Genomic DNA, 14466 nt, shown 5'->3' with positions numbered 1-14466 from the left:
ATTTCTTTCCAGCAGAAAAAGAAATTGCTTGTTTAGAGGCATTTTCGGGAGGAACTCTTTCCGTCGTAGAGGAGCTCACTCTTAAAAATTTGTCTAATCTTGATAAAATCCAAAGAGAGAATTTTTTTGATTTTCTTGAGGAATTTTGTGATGTGTTTTCTAAAGAGATCGTTGCTGGAAACTGATTTAGTTCAACATGCTATTATTAATATCCAAGATTTTCTCCAATAAAGCAGGTACCTCGTCGGATTCCTTTACACTTACGTGGGGAGGTGAAAGAAATCATTGAGGATATGAAGAATCTTGGTGTCATCGAGGAGTCTCAAAGTCCCTGGGTTTCTCCTGCTGTTTTGACCAAAAAGAAAGACAGGTCGATAAGATTCTGTGTCTACAGGAAATTAAATGCTATTACTATCAAAGACTCCTTTCCCCTTCCCAGAATTGACGACATATTCGACCAGCTCTCAGGTAATGTTTGGTTTTCTACTTTGGATTTGAAAAGCGGTTATTGGAAAATAAAGTTCGTCCCGAGGATCGTGAAAAGACTGCGTTCTCCATCGGGAACGAGCTTTGGCAGTTTACTGTTATGCCCTTTGGTTTGTGCAACGCTCCCACGACTTTTGAGCGGCTCATGGAGAAGGTTTTGAAAGAATTTGTCAAAAATTTGTCTTGTATATTTGGATGACGTAATTGTTTTCGGGAAAAGTTTTGAAGAAATGTTAAAAAATCTTAAAATAATTTTTCAACGAATTCGTAAAGTCAATTTAAAGATTAATCTTGAAAAATGTGTCTTCTTTTCTAAAAACGTTAAATACTTAGGTCATGTCATTTCTGCGGATGGCATTACTACCGATCCTGATAAAATTTCTGCTTTAAAAGATTGGCCAGTTCCGCATACTAAAAAGCAGTTGCGTAGTTTTTGGGGATTTTGCTCGTATTACCGTAAATTTGTAAAAGGTTTTTCTTCTATTGCGAAGCCCCTTTTTGTACTTACTGAAGACAAAGTCAAATTTTCTTGGGAAAAAGAATGTCAAGACACATTTGACAAACTAAAGAACATTTTGTCCTCTTCTCCTATTTTTTCTTTCCCTAGCGGGGAAGGAGAATTTATCTTAAATACTGATGCCTCGAATAAAGGTATTGGTGCAGTTCTTTCGCAAAGATAAGCGGGAGTAGAAAGAGTTATCGCGTATTATAGTCGCGTTCTGAATAAAGCTGAAAGGAATTACTGTGTAACTCATCGCGAACTTTTGGCCGTTGTTGAGTCAATTAAATCCTTTTCTCATTATTTATTAGGTCAAAAATTCTTTATACGTACTGATCATGTTTCTTTAAGGTGGCTAATCTCTTTCAAAGAGTTGAAAGGACAACTTGCTCGTTGGTTGGAAAGACTTCAGCGCTTCGAGTTCGAGGTTATCTATCGAATGGGCCAGTCTCACGTAAACGTAGATGGAATGTCTCATCGGATTTGTGAATCTTCAGGGTGCAGATACTGTGCCAAAGTGGAAGAAAAAAGTTCCCAGGAGCCGGTGGACACGATAGCGCGGATTATCATTCCCGAGTATGACTTAGCGGAATGGCTCAAGGATCAGAGGAAGTATTCTAGCATAGCGATTTTCATTCGTGGTAAGGAGGCGGGAGTGCTTCCTCCGCGTGCAGAATTTTCTTCACGAAATGTTTCTTCTCGGGTTTATCGGCCTTATTGGGATGCTCTCTGTCTCCGGAACGAAATTCTATACAAGAAATGGTTCGCCCTTAATCTAAAGTCAACTACTCTTCAGCTTATTGTTTACCGTAATCGTATAAAAGAAATTTTGACGCTAGCCCATGATTTTTCTTCGAGCGAGCACTTCGGTGTTAATAAGACGCTTGAGAGAATTCGGAAACGTTTCTTCTGGGCGACCTGTAAGCAGGACGTTGAGGATTGGTGTAAATCTTGTGACGTGTGTTTCTAGAAAAGGTCCTTCCGAGAAGGGGAAGTCCCCTCTACAAATTTACAACGTTGGCACTTTATTTGAAAGAGTACAGATGAACATTTTGGGTCCACTTCCTACTTTCTCTTCGGGAAACAAATATTTACTTGTTATTGTGGATTGTTTTTACTAACAATAGAGTTCAATGGCTACAACAGCCAATCAAACGTAACACATCATTTATTCTCACAACAGAGTTATTTGCTGTCCCATAGCAGATTGCTCCCAGAGTAAATCATTTGTTACAGTAGCTTCTGTCTTGTTAATTTAACGAAAATATTTCTCTCAGTGCGAGATTTAACTAAAATCGTGTGGTTGAATAATCCACAGGCACAGGCAAACACACACACACACACATACAAACACGCGCAAGCATCCTTTTTAATATTTTATAATTTTTCCCGTAGAATCTATTGTTGCTGTCAGATTAAAAAAAATTAATTTTGCAGTAATTTGTTTAAACAACTTGTTTATATAATATTTGTATTCAAATTTATATAGTTAGAGGTCATGCTCAATTTTCAATTGTTACCCACACAGAAATTGGCATTTAGTGAATGTTCAATAGACGTCCATTAAACCTCCATAGATCCATGGGACGTCTATGTCCATGGTGGAAGTCAGATGGACGTCCATTAGGGATCTAATAAACTTCCATGGCTCCATTGGAGGTTTACCTCTATGGTGGAAGTTAGATAGACATCCATTAGGGATCTATTAAACATCCATAGCTCCATTGGATGTTTTCTTCCATGGTGGGAGTTAGATGGACGTCTATTAGGGATCCATTAAACTTCCATAGCTCTATGGAACATTATTTCCACGATGGAAGTTAGACAGACGTCCATCAGGGTTTCACTAAACTTCCATAGTTCTATGGAACATTTACTTCCATGGTCGAAGTTACCCAAACAACACGCTTGTCAGAATGAAAACTTTAAGAGAACTTTTTAAAGAAAACATTTAGATATCTCGAAAATGATGTCAAAATGGTAACATTTATCAGAAACGTCGACTAAGAGAGGTCTTTGAGATATCTCATTAAAGAGTTTCATTTAAGTTTCTTGAAAATGTTATCCTTATGACATCAGCTAAATGTCTCATAAAAGATATCACAATGCTATCCGATTTTTGAGCCGTCTATGCGCGTCGTAGTTGACTCAGAAGTCAGACAACACTATAACATTCTGAATGAGAGATCCATTTGATATTTAAAAAAATTATCATAAAGATGTTTTCAAAAATAACGATTTGTCTACAATTACTGCGCACAAAAAAATGCACAAAATCTAAATTCATCATATACTGAACAAAAACAGGATAATAAATGTACTATTCAATTTTTCTTAGAATTTGTGATCTATATAGTTAACCATCTAATTAACCATTTGAACGCTTCAAAGTATTAATGCTAAATAAATCGCAATTTTCATCAAATTATTAAAGTTATGAAAAAAGATAAATTTAACAATGAAATTAATAAGTAAATAAATTAATGCTATTTATTTTTAATATGTTTTGCAAAATTTAATTGTTTTTATAAAAATAATATAATTGCGTCAGTTTATAACATATAGATATATGTAGACAATAACAAGTACCCATATAGATGAGTCAAATTGGCATAGCAAATAGAGTACAAGGTTTGTAATCCTAAGGTCCCGGGTTCAAATCCTCCTAAATTTAGTATGTACTGTTGATAAAAATAATTTTAAGAAAATGAAATTTTTATTTAAAATTTTTATTTCGTCAATCATCTATCGAGGTTCCATGAAGCCTCTATTAATGATCCACAAAACATCCGTCAGTCATCTATCGTGGTTCCGTGAAGCCTCTATTAATAATTCACACAACGTCTAATAGACCTCTTTGACGACGTCTAATGGAGGTCTAATAGACGTACGCAATGCGGAACTGTGGATTTCTAATGGCTCTATATTGGACGTCTAATGGATGTCCACTGGAAGTTCAATCTTCCATGGCAGACGTCTAATGGACGTCTATTGTAGGTTTCATTTCTATGTGGGTAATTTTACTATTCTGTTAGTGGTTTAAGCATAGGCGTTGATAAGTTTATGTAAATTAGAAAAGTTTTAAATGCTAATCTAAAATTAAAACGCAACGGCACCTATCGGCAGCTAGTTTTTACAAATTTTGTTACATGATAATATAAACTTTAATTTAAAATTTGGTTGCGGGACCCTGTGATAGTTTAACTTTTCTGCGGGATTTCGTAGAAGTCTTAGCTTTTCTCTACTTTTCTGAAAAGATTGCACACAAATTTTCATTCTTTTACACTTCAAAGACTGTGTAACTGTTAATTTATATATATTTGTTATAATTTTTGACGCATATGATAATAAACTACTTTTTGCCATTTAAAACCTCTATTTTGCAGAATTAAAAAAGATCAACTATACAATTTTCTACGAATTTTTGAATATGACGCTTGAACATGAGCTCGGACGCTCAATCTATTACTTATGCGAAAATCTCCTTGTATTGGCTTATACCTGTATATTTAATTAGTCTTTATAAAGTATGCCGCTATATACTTTGAACATTACTCTATACATCTATGTACTTTAAATCCAATAAATTAAAACTTTATTTTTCGACTTTTGGCCAGCTTTTTGGGATTTGGCCCCACTGTGCGACGCAAAAAATCATGAAGGAGGTAGGTTTCCCATTTTATCCCTCTTTCTCTTTCTTTGTGTAAGTAATGTTTTCCCCTGAATATTATATATTTTTTGTGTTTTGATAGTGAAAATAAAAAATATTTTAAAGATAAATTTCACATAAGGATAACAAGAGAAAAAAAGAGAGAGAGAAAAAATACAAAGGAGAATTGATATAGTAAATAGAAAAAAGAAAAACCGAAAAAGGAGAGATTGATTGATTGATTGATTGATTGATAACAGTATATTTAGAAGTAGGGTATAACCCTGTGCGGCTCCCAAATATAACGCATTTATAATAGTAATACAATTGAAAAGAATACAGAAAATTAGTAAGATCGTAAAGCATAGCGAAGGGATATAAAACTGAAGTTAACTACAAAAGAAATTAACTACAAAGCAACATAAGAATTATGCAAAATTAAAAATGAAATTAAAATGAATAACATAAAAATAAAATAAGATAAAATAAGCGTTCAAATCAAGCACAGTAAGTTATCTATGTAAGTAAGGGAATGCTCGGTGCAGCAAGGCCCTCGGTTTCCATCCGGTAAGCCCATGCGGCACTGTCCCGTTCCAGGAGAAAAGAGTGGAGACTAATCTTGAAAGCGGGTAATAAGAGTAAGAAGGAATCAGAGGAGTAAGGACGGTGATCAGCAGGATCAAAAAGCAGATCATGGATGGAGTTTAAGAGGATAGTGGACTGGATAAAGAATGAATTTTGCATAGCTGCAGTTCGGGGGGTAAGGTAGGTGAAAAGGCGAGGGGGAAGACGCTGCAAGGAACGCACCGAAGAAGAAGCAACAAATTGACATAGCTGAGAGATATGCGAAGGACATCGTCGCAGCAACGCCTGGATCCGAACAAAATACTCCCGGCGAGAGGAAACAGACAACCAGCCGATGGCAAGACGATAAGGCGTAATATGTGATCTACGAGAAAGACTGCCATGAGACAGCACAAGCATAATCGAGGTATGGAAACACTAAGGTTTCCACAAGTTTTTTCCGTAATTGGAAATTAAGAGAGTATAGAAACGCAGTTTGCGCAGAGTAAAATGCATGCGTTTGATAGATTGGTTAACCTGGGGGGTCCAAGGTGGGAATAATAATAACACCCAGGGCGCGCACCTGGGCTTTATAGCGAAGGAACTGATCTCCAATTGATACACGCCTCAGCGAAAGGAAGTCGAGACGAGCAACATACTGCTCGCTTCCCACAATCATCGCACCGGTTTTATTAGCGTTCAGACTTAAGCCGTTGGTTGTGGCCCACCTAGAGATGGCGTCAGCATCTATGCCGATAATATCTATTGCATTGTTCAAATCTGAAGAGTAAAAGGGTAATACATTTGGAGGTCATCGGCGAATAAGTTGGAGTGGGTCAAGACAGACGAAATATCGTTAATAAATATAGAAAAAAGAAGAGGACCCAATACACTATCCTGTGGAACGCCCGAGGTCTTCTGCGTATTAGAGCGCGTTCCATCAGGACTACTTATAAATTGAGAACGCTTATGTAGGTATGAATAGAACCATTTAACAGTCTGGGGTGAGCAACGCAGTAGATGCAGTTTTTGTAGCAGACGCTGATGAGATACAGTATCGAAAGCCTTAGAGAAGTCAAAAAGGAGTATTATGGTAAGTTTGCGTTGGTCAATAGTTAATCGCATGTCATCCAGCACTCTTATCAGTGCGGCTTGCGTACTGTGACCTCTCCTGTAAACAGACTGTCTGGGATTTAGAAGACCATGCCGTTCGAGATGTAAAGAGATAACTGATTATGTACTATGCGTTCGAACAGCTTGGAGAGTTCCGGTAAGATGGCGATGGGGTGCGTATCGGAGAGTAATGTCAAGTTGAAAGACTTAGAGAGAGGGATAATTCGCGCACTCTTTCACATAGTAGGAAAATAGTCAAAGGTAAGAGAGGCGTTAAATAAATCGCAAAGTGGCTGCAGTAGAGCAGACTGAGCGAGACGCAACATGCGAAAAGAAATGCTATCACAATCCACCGACGAGGAGGAGTGCTTCAAAGTATGGTAAATGCTAGGTATTTGTATTGATGATAAAGCGAATTCAGAACAACCTTCATCAGGTATGATGTCCATAGTGATATCCGACAAGAAGCATGGCGTAAACAACGGAGCAACAGAAGCGATTTGAGCGAAATGCTCATTAAGAGTATTTGTAGTAAAGACGTCCGTTGGCAAAGGGTGCTTGTCACCACAAACACCTAGCTTCCGCAGATTAGACCATAGGGTCGCGGCATCCGCAGAATCAAATAAAAGTTGTTGTCGCAAATAAATACGAGTTTTTACAGGTATCGAGGGTGTTGTTGATTTCACTGCAAAGATTTGTAGCGCTGAAATAATACCGGAGAATTAGTAGCCTTCGCGGCTCTATACAAATTGTCTCCAAGACGCATAAGTTTGCGTAAGTCAAGGTTAATGGTATATCCACATAAACTTGCATAAGTGCATAAACATATGCATAAGGAATTCGATTGATCTACTTTCTTATGTAAGTGCTTGTAGACCAATCAATTTTCTTATGTATATGCTTATGCGCTTATGCAAGTTTGTGTGGATATACCATAACCCATGGCTTGCGTCTACTGAAGACTCTAATCACTGACAGGCGCAACAATATCGAAAGCTGACATAATGGAGTTAGAATGTAAGTCAACAAAGTAGTCAATAGAAGCGAGCGAAACATGATCCGCATCCATTGATAGTAAATCATGCAAACGAGCGATAAACAAGCTGTTAATGGTCGATGGCGTTAGCAGCCTCAGATCCCGTTGAACGATAGTTCGAGAAGAGTTTAATAAAGCATCAAACTTGAATTCAATGGAGATTAAATCGTGACCAGCAATAAATGGGGAGGAGGATTTGTGAAAGCCCAAGAATGAGGAAGGACTACTGATAATAAATATATCAAATAGCGTATGCAAAAAAGATTGACCGAAAATAGCGTGATGGGTAGGGCCAAATGGAATCAGAAAGAGAGAAAGATCATCTAGAGAAGAACGTAGTGATTCAGACATAAAGGTAGCAGAAAATAAATTGATATTAAAGTCTCCAGTAATTACAACATTAGTATAGTGGTCAATGAAGTTAAACAGAGTGTCGAAAAAGAGGGACGGAAGGACGGCAGTGGGGCGACGGTGAACTACAGCAAACAACATTGTTATGTTACGGAAAGTGATTCTAAGAATGATAAACTCGGGAGTATTATCAAAGTGTGGATCATATGACGCAAGAATAGAAACAGAAAGGGTGTCACGAATGTAAACACCAACGCCACCTTCTTTCTTTCCAACTCTGTCTAATCTGAAAAAATTGTCTAATCTGAAAAAAACCCTCAATGCTGACAGTGACGAATCAAGAGGCGTTAAAAAGGTTTCGGTTAAAGCTAAAATGTCATAACAGTTACTAAGCAAAAGTCGTTCTATTAAAGTGAAGTGAGTTTTTAACCTATTAATGTTGGAGTGCGCTATAAGGAAAGTAGATGGCATGAGTAGATACTCCAAGCTCGCAATCCACCACACGGTTAACCTTAAAACGCCAGGTGTAAGGAAAAATCAGAAAAACGCAAGCACACAGCAAAATCATCATGCAACTAATATGCAGCAACAGTATGTGCACTTTAAAGAAGAGAGAGAAAGAGAGAGAGAGAGAGAGAGAGAGAGAGAGAGAGAGAGAAGAAATAAGGAAGAATATCAGACAACAACAAAATAGAGAATAACATTGCTAATAATGTGTTTATATGTATATATGTATTTATTTTTATATGTACGTATGTACACATAAAGATGTATATACCTACGTGTGTGTGTGTGTGTGGGGGGGGTGTATTATCCCTCCCTCCCTCTCTCTCTCTCTCTCTCTCTCTCTCTCTCTCTCTCTCTCTCTCTCTCTCTCTCTCTCTCTCTCTCTCTCTCTCTCTCTCTCCTCTTTCTTTATGTAAGTAATGCTTTCCTTCTTTTTTTTTTTCTTATGTTATACACAGTTCCGATAAATATTCGCATTTACTTGGTATATACACTCACTGGCAAAAAAAGGCCGTCTAATTTTTCTAAAATTTTTTAATAGCGACAACTCCGCCAAAAATTATCGTATGGAGATGAAACAAATTTCAAATTAAAGTTTAAGCTTTCCTTTTGAAAACCATGTAAACCGTAATTGAGTTAAGACAAACGTTTTACAAAATAACGGACGTTGAAAATAGTACTTATAAAATGGAGAAAAAAAAATTTTTTTAATTGTGCGTAGCTCAAGGAAGTCAATCCCTTAATTTAAAAATGTATGAATTTTTAAGCTCATTCATTTCCTAACAAATCCATCTTTGGAACATTTTTCTACGATTTTTTTTTACAGTTACATCGTTTTGAAGAAAATGCTACAAGAACAACTTTTCATTAAAAATCAGCAATTCATAAACAAATTGTCATGGAAAAACTTTTTCAAAAAGGAAATTGAAATAAAAACTTCAAAGTTTAAAAATTTGTTTTTTTTTTAAGTAAACGATCAGATTTTAATATTGTGAGTATGTGCATGTGTATATCCTACTCTTGTCATTACCTAAGATCAACGACGTGGACGTAGCAGGAATCTGATCCCGCGCGCGAACGTTGTAAAACGCTAAAAGAGAGAAGAAATATGAGTGTAAATAAAACATTTGGTTTGATGTGACGTTTGATTTGTTTGCAGAAGTTAAATATTTGTGAATATGGAAAAACTGAACAAAAAGTTTAAACATTCTTCCACCTTTTATAGAAAAAGGCTGAAACTTTGTAAACAATTTAAAAAAGGATCTAGAGCATACCATAACCACAAACTACATTACCATAGATGCGTATGCATAGGTCGAATTTAGTTAAAATATACGACGCATTCGCAAATTTAGTATAAAATTTTCAACTAATCGATACTTTATCGACATGTTAAGTTAGTTTGGCAAACTTGTTAAGATTTTTAGTCAATATAGGTACAATTTTGCCTACAGAGTGGTATACTACTTAGTTTGCAAAAGTCTGAAAAAGTTCATTATTTTATACGAAAAGACAAATCTTAATCAAATTTATTGCATCTTTTACTACGTAAAGTTTGATATAGTGTGGCACGTCGACTTCGCCATTTTCATTCCTCAAAGACGAAGACAAATAATCCGCCATTTTCTAGTATATTTAGATTAATATTTTTTAACGCATTTTATTAATAATTTATATATATATATAAAGGATTTAAATAATATCTATTAAAGTTAATTTTGACAACATGTCTATTTTAAAAGTAATTTTAATAAAAAAAAATAAAAATCTACATTTTGAAAATTTCAGTTATTTAATAAAATATTTAATAAATTGGAATATTTTAGAAGGAATTCGAAGGAAAGGATATCATTTCTACTTTTATCAATAAAGTAGGTTTCGTTATAAATTTTCAGTGCTGGGTTCGTGTATTTAAGTTAAAATTATATAGTATCAAAGACTACGCAAGCTATGTTTTTCCTCTAAAGCCATTTTATTTGTGCCAAATTGATAAGATTATGAGACATTTATTACACCAATGCCGTTATATAATTTCAATAGAAGCACGAAAACTATACCTAAAATATTATGTATTGTAAAAAAATAACCTCAGGCCTAGCAGAGTGTACAAAATCAAAGTTTACAAAAATTATTTACACCAACGTTAAAACTGGTAATAAAAATGTAACCTCAATTTCACTTATATAAGTCGGCTCCCAACATTGGTGTAGCTATTAAACAACGAATAAGTTTCATTCCCCAAATTAGTGTAAAAGATGGTCTAAACAACGTAGCGGAAACGTTGGATATCAACGTGAAGTGTGTTTATCTTAACGTCGGGCGGACGTCAAAATAAGCTGCTTGGGTTGTCGTAACTCAATTATGGTTTATATGGTTTTCGAGAGGAAAGTTTAAGTTTTGATTTGAGCTTAGGTTCATCTCGATACGATAATTTTTGGCGGAGTTGTCTATTGCAAAATATTAAAAAATTTGAGAAAAATTAGATGACCCGTTTTTTTTACGGTGAGTGTATATATATTACGAGTAATTATTAGAACTATGTATTAAAGAAACAGTTATTAAAGAAACATCAGATCCTTGATCTATAAGTGCACATGCTTTGATAATTTCTCTATTAGGCGAAATTATATTAACTATAGCAGTTGCTAGTAAAATATTGAAAGAATTATGTTGTATATACGAGAGCGGTGCACTTGCACACGGTTCAAATGGACACAGTGATTTTGGACACGATTTCTTGCGCACAGTTCAAATAATCACGGTGCATTTGCACACTGCATTTGGACACAAAAGAAATTTTATTAAAAATGTACATCAGTTACATGCACACGTAAAATTTAGCCACCAGATATTTGCACAGGAAAAAATGCCCACCATTCACTTGGACATGTAAAAGTTGCACCCCATTCATTTGCACACCGTTCACTTGCGCACCATTTACTTGCATATCGTTCATTTGTCTACCATTCATTTGCACACCAAGAAATGCGCACCAATCATTTGCACACGGAAAAATGCGTATTGATCATCTGCATACGGAAAGATGCGGACTGATTATTTGCACACGGAAAGATGCACACCATTTATTTGCACACCGTTCAGTTGCACACCGTTTATTTACTCATCGTTCAGTTGCACACCGTTCAATTGCACACCGTTCAATCAAACGCATATTAAATATTCATACATTATGACTGTGTGTGCAATGTGTACATGGGTTAGCGACTTGGACGGGATGAGTGCGGGAGGGGGGGCCGAAGGCCCTTTTTGCACCTCTCCGTGTGTGTGTGTGTGTGTGTGTGTGTGTGTGTGTGTGTGTGTGTGTGTTAACGTGTAAAGCAGTCACTGCATGGGTTTGCGACTTAAATGATGTGCAATTTAACGGTGTGCAATTGAACGGTGTACAACTGAGTGGTCTGCAAATAAACGGTGTCCAAAAGCACCGTGTCCAAATGAACGGTTTGCAAATGATCGGTGTGCATCTTTCCGTGTGCAAATGATCAGTGCGCATCTTTCCGTGTGCAAATGATCGGTGCGCATCTTTCCGGGTGCAAATGATCGGTGCGCATCTTTCCGTGTGCAAATGATCGGTGTTCATCTTTCCATGTGCAAATGATCGGTGCGCATTTCTTGGTGTGCAAATGAGTGGTGGGCAAGTGAACGGTGTGCAAGTGAATAGTGTGCAAGTGAGCGGTGTGCAAATGAATGGTGTGCAACTTTTACGTGTCGAAGTGAACGGTGGGCATTTTTTCGTGTGCAAATATCCGGTGGTCAAATTTTACGTATGCATATAATTGGTGTAAATTTTTAATAAAATTTCTTTTGTGTCCTAATGCACAGTGTCCATTTAAACTGTGTCCAAGTAAGTGCCACCCGTTCATACGAGGCATGTAAAACGTTAGCGTTAGGATTTTCTATAGACGTCGATGTCGTTTCAGTAACGTTTGTATCCGATTGATTTGTCGCAATCTTGCATGATTTGTACCATTTTCGCGGCTTTAATATACGATCTGAAGAAAATCCTAGCAACGATCCAATATTGTTGGGCTTGCTAAAATTTATTTTATAGGCGCATATTATCTCGCTCTTCATCGTATTGTTATTCGCGCGAAGTACTATCGGGAAATCCTTATCACCGCTATCTTTATCGACATCGTTGTCTTCAATTGGGATGTCATCATGTGATATGTGTGTAACGCTACCATCGTCTTGTTTTTCATTATCATTAGTTGCATATTCCAGACGTTTCAGCATTTTGTGTTTCAAAAACTCGTTTATGGCTTGCAGTTCGTACGATCCCTCGGGAATCGTAATTTCCACATCTTCTTCATCAAAGTAAAACTTATTATTCGAAGCATTTACATTCGGAATCGTGTTGTAAGTCTCAAAGTTCATTAGACCGAGCTCGTAATTGTCATCGCTCAAATCTATAATTGGAAAGTATGTTGTAGTGAGGACGCTGTCCTTCCCAGTTAGCGTAAGTATCAACGACATGATTGAAAAACCGTCCAACGAATACTGAGTTAATTCGCATGCTGTCGAGCTTTAAATTCATACACATCGACCGTTCGGAGAAACTGTAAACACAATTGCCCACAAATGCTCTGATTGTAGGTTTGATAGGACGTTCGATTGTACTCTATCTTTGTTACACCGTCTCCGAAATATCGTACAAGTTCTTTAGGTGGCCGAAGATTGCCAAAACTATCGAAATATATCACGTGATTGTCTCTCTTTGCGTACGCTACCCAATGAGTACCGGGACCCGTTACATCATCCAGGTTTACGATACCGCTCTCATTTCGTCGTGGACCGCTTATCGGTAATGCGTTACGCATGAAAACATCTCTAAAGTATGGAATACGCATACGAATAGCCAGTTGTTGCAGTTGCACATTTGTCATTGCACCCGCAGGCATTTTTAACGTTTTTTCGACGTTTTTTTTTCCTTTCGCTGTTACACCTTTTCCGTATTTGTATGGAGCGAGGTACAGTCCCTTTCCACCTGTGTATGGACCAAGATACACCCCGCGACTTTCCCTCGTGTGATTGTGACGTTGTAACTCCTCGAGCTGACTTCGCGCGACTTTACTATCATTCACTGCTTTTGCTACGCTAGCCGCTCCACCGATCATGGATCCGAGTGCGCCCAATAACGGTAGAATCGGTAACATGCCGCCTCGTTTTGCTGTTGGAAGTAATCGTTTCTTTTTCGTTGTCTTTTTCTTCATTGTCGTCTTCTTCATGCCCATGCCAATCTTTGTTTTAGCTTTCATAGCTGCCCAAACGGCAGCAGCAGCAGCTTTCTCTTTTAGAGCTGAATCTTTTGCGATTACACGTCCTAACGCTTTCGTGGCGAGTACCTTATCCGCCGCGTGTCGTTTAGCGAGATTGTTGTTATGAGAATAAGCAATATCGTGTTCGCGGCACGTTGCGTCCAATGGATTTACACCCTGATCGCCTCTGGCTAATCGTTTTTTCAAGTGTGTTCCCGGACCGCAAAACTGATATCCAGGGATATGTAGCTCGAAAGGAAGCGCGTTTATCAAGCGATTTAACAAACCACAACCCGGTGGCATTCGCTACAATTCTTTATCAACGGTGCGGGACCGTTGAAATCAGGAATATCAGAGAGATGTGATAACAGCGTGAATATCTTTGCTACTGAACGATTCGCGATTTTGCGCGCATATAAATAGACGTTCGATCCTACCTTTTTACTTAGTAGAAAATGAGGTTCGTACGACAACCGTTGGCGATACGCGTTACAAATTATGACAACAAATTGTCACTGATGGGTGACAGTGATGAGAAGCGTAAGCATGGTGAAATGCTGCCGAGTACTATACGTGCAATTATTTGCGGACCCTCGAATTGTGGTAAAACCAACGTCATCATAAGCTTGTTGGAAAGTCCGCACGGCGTACGTTTCGAGAACGTGTACGTGTACTCGAAATTGTTGCAGCAGCCGAAATATCAATACTTGGAGAATTTGTTAACATCGATCGATGAAATCGGTTACTTTACGTTCTCTAATAACAGTGACGTTATTCCTCCGAGCGAGGCGCGTTCAAACTCAATTTTCATCTTTGATGACGTGGCGTGCGATAAGCAAGATACGATAAGAGAATACTTTTCAATGGGTAGACACTCAAACGTCGATAGTTTTTATCTCTGTCAGACGTATGTTAGAATACCTAAACATCTTATACGTGACAACGCGAACCTATTAATCCTGTTCAAGCAGGATAATACCAACCT

General features: G+C 37.4%; 1 protein-coding gene across 1 annotated transcript; it reads left to right on the top strand.

Annotated features, from left to right (window-relative positions):
• The first annotated feature begins 293 nt into the window (after positions 1-293).
• LOC118644649 lies at positions 294-2207 on the top strand. The gene is made up of 3 exons (XM_036283639.1): positions 294-468; positions 1483-1626; positions 2113-2207. Exons 1-3 carry the CDS (start codon positions 294-296, stop codon positions 2205-2207), a joined length of 414 nt encoding a protein of 137 aa, XP_036139532.1.
• Positions 2208-14466: the final 12259 nt, after the last annotated feature.

This window comes from Monomorium pharaonis, chromosome 3 (assembly GCF_013373865.1).
Source record: "Monomorium pharaonis isolate MP-MQ-018 chromosome 3, ASM1337386v2, whole genome shotgun sequence".
Taxonomy (NCBI): domain Eukaryota; kingdom Metazoa; phylum Arthropoda; class Insecta; order Hymenoptera; family Formicidae; genus Monomorium; species Monomorium pharaonis.
The sequence above is the reverse complement of the archived record's forward strand: the minus strand, read 5'-3'. Positions and strand labels throughout refer to the sequence as shown.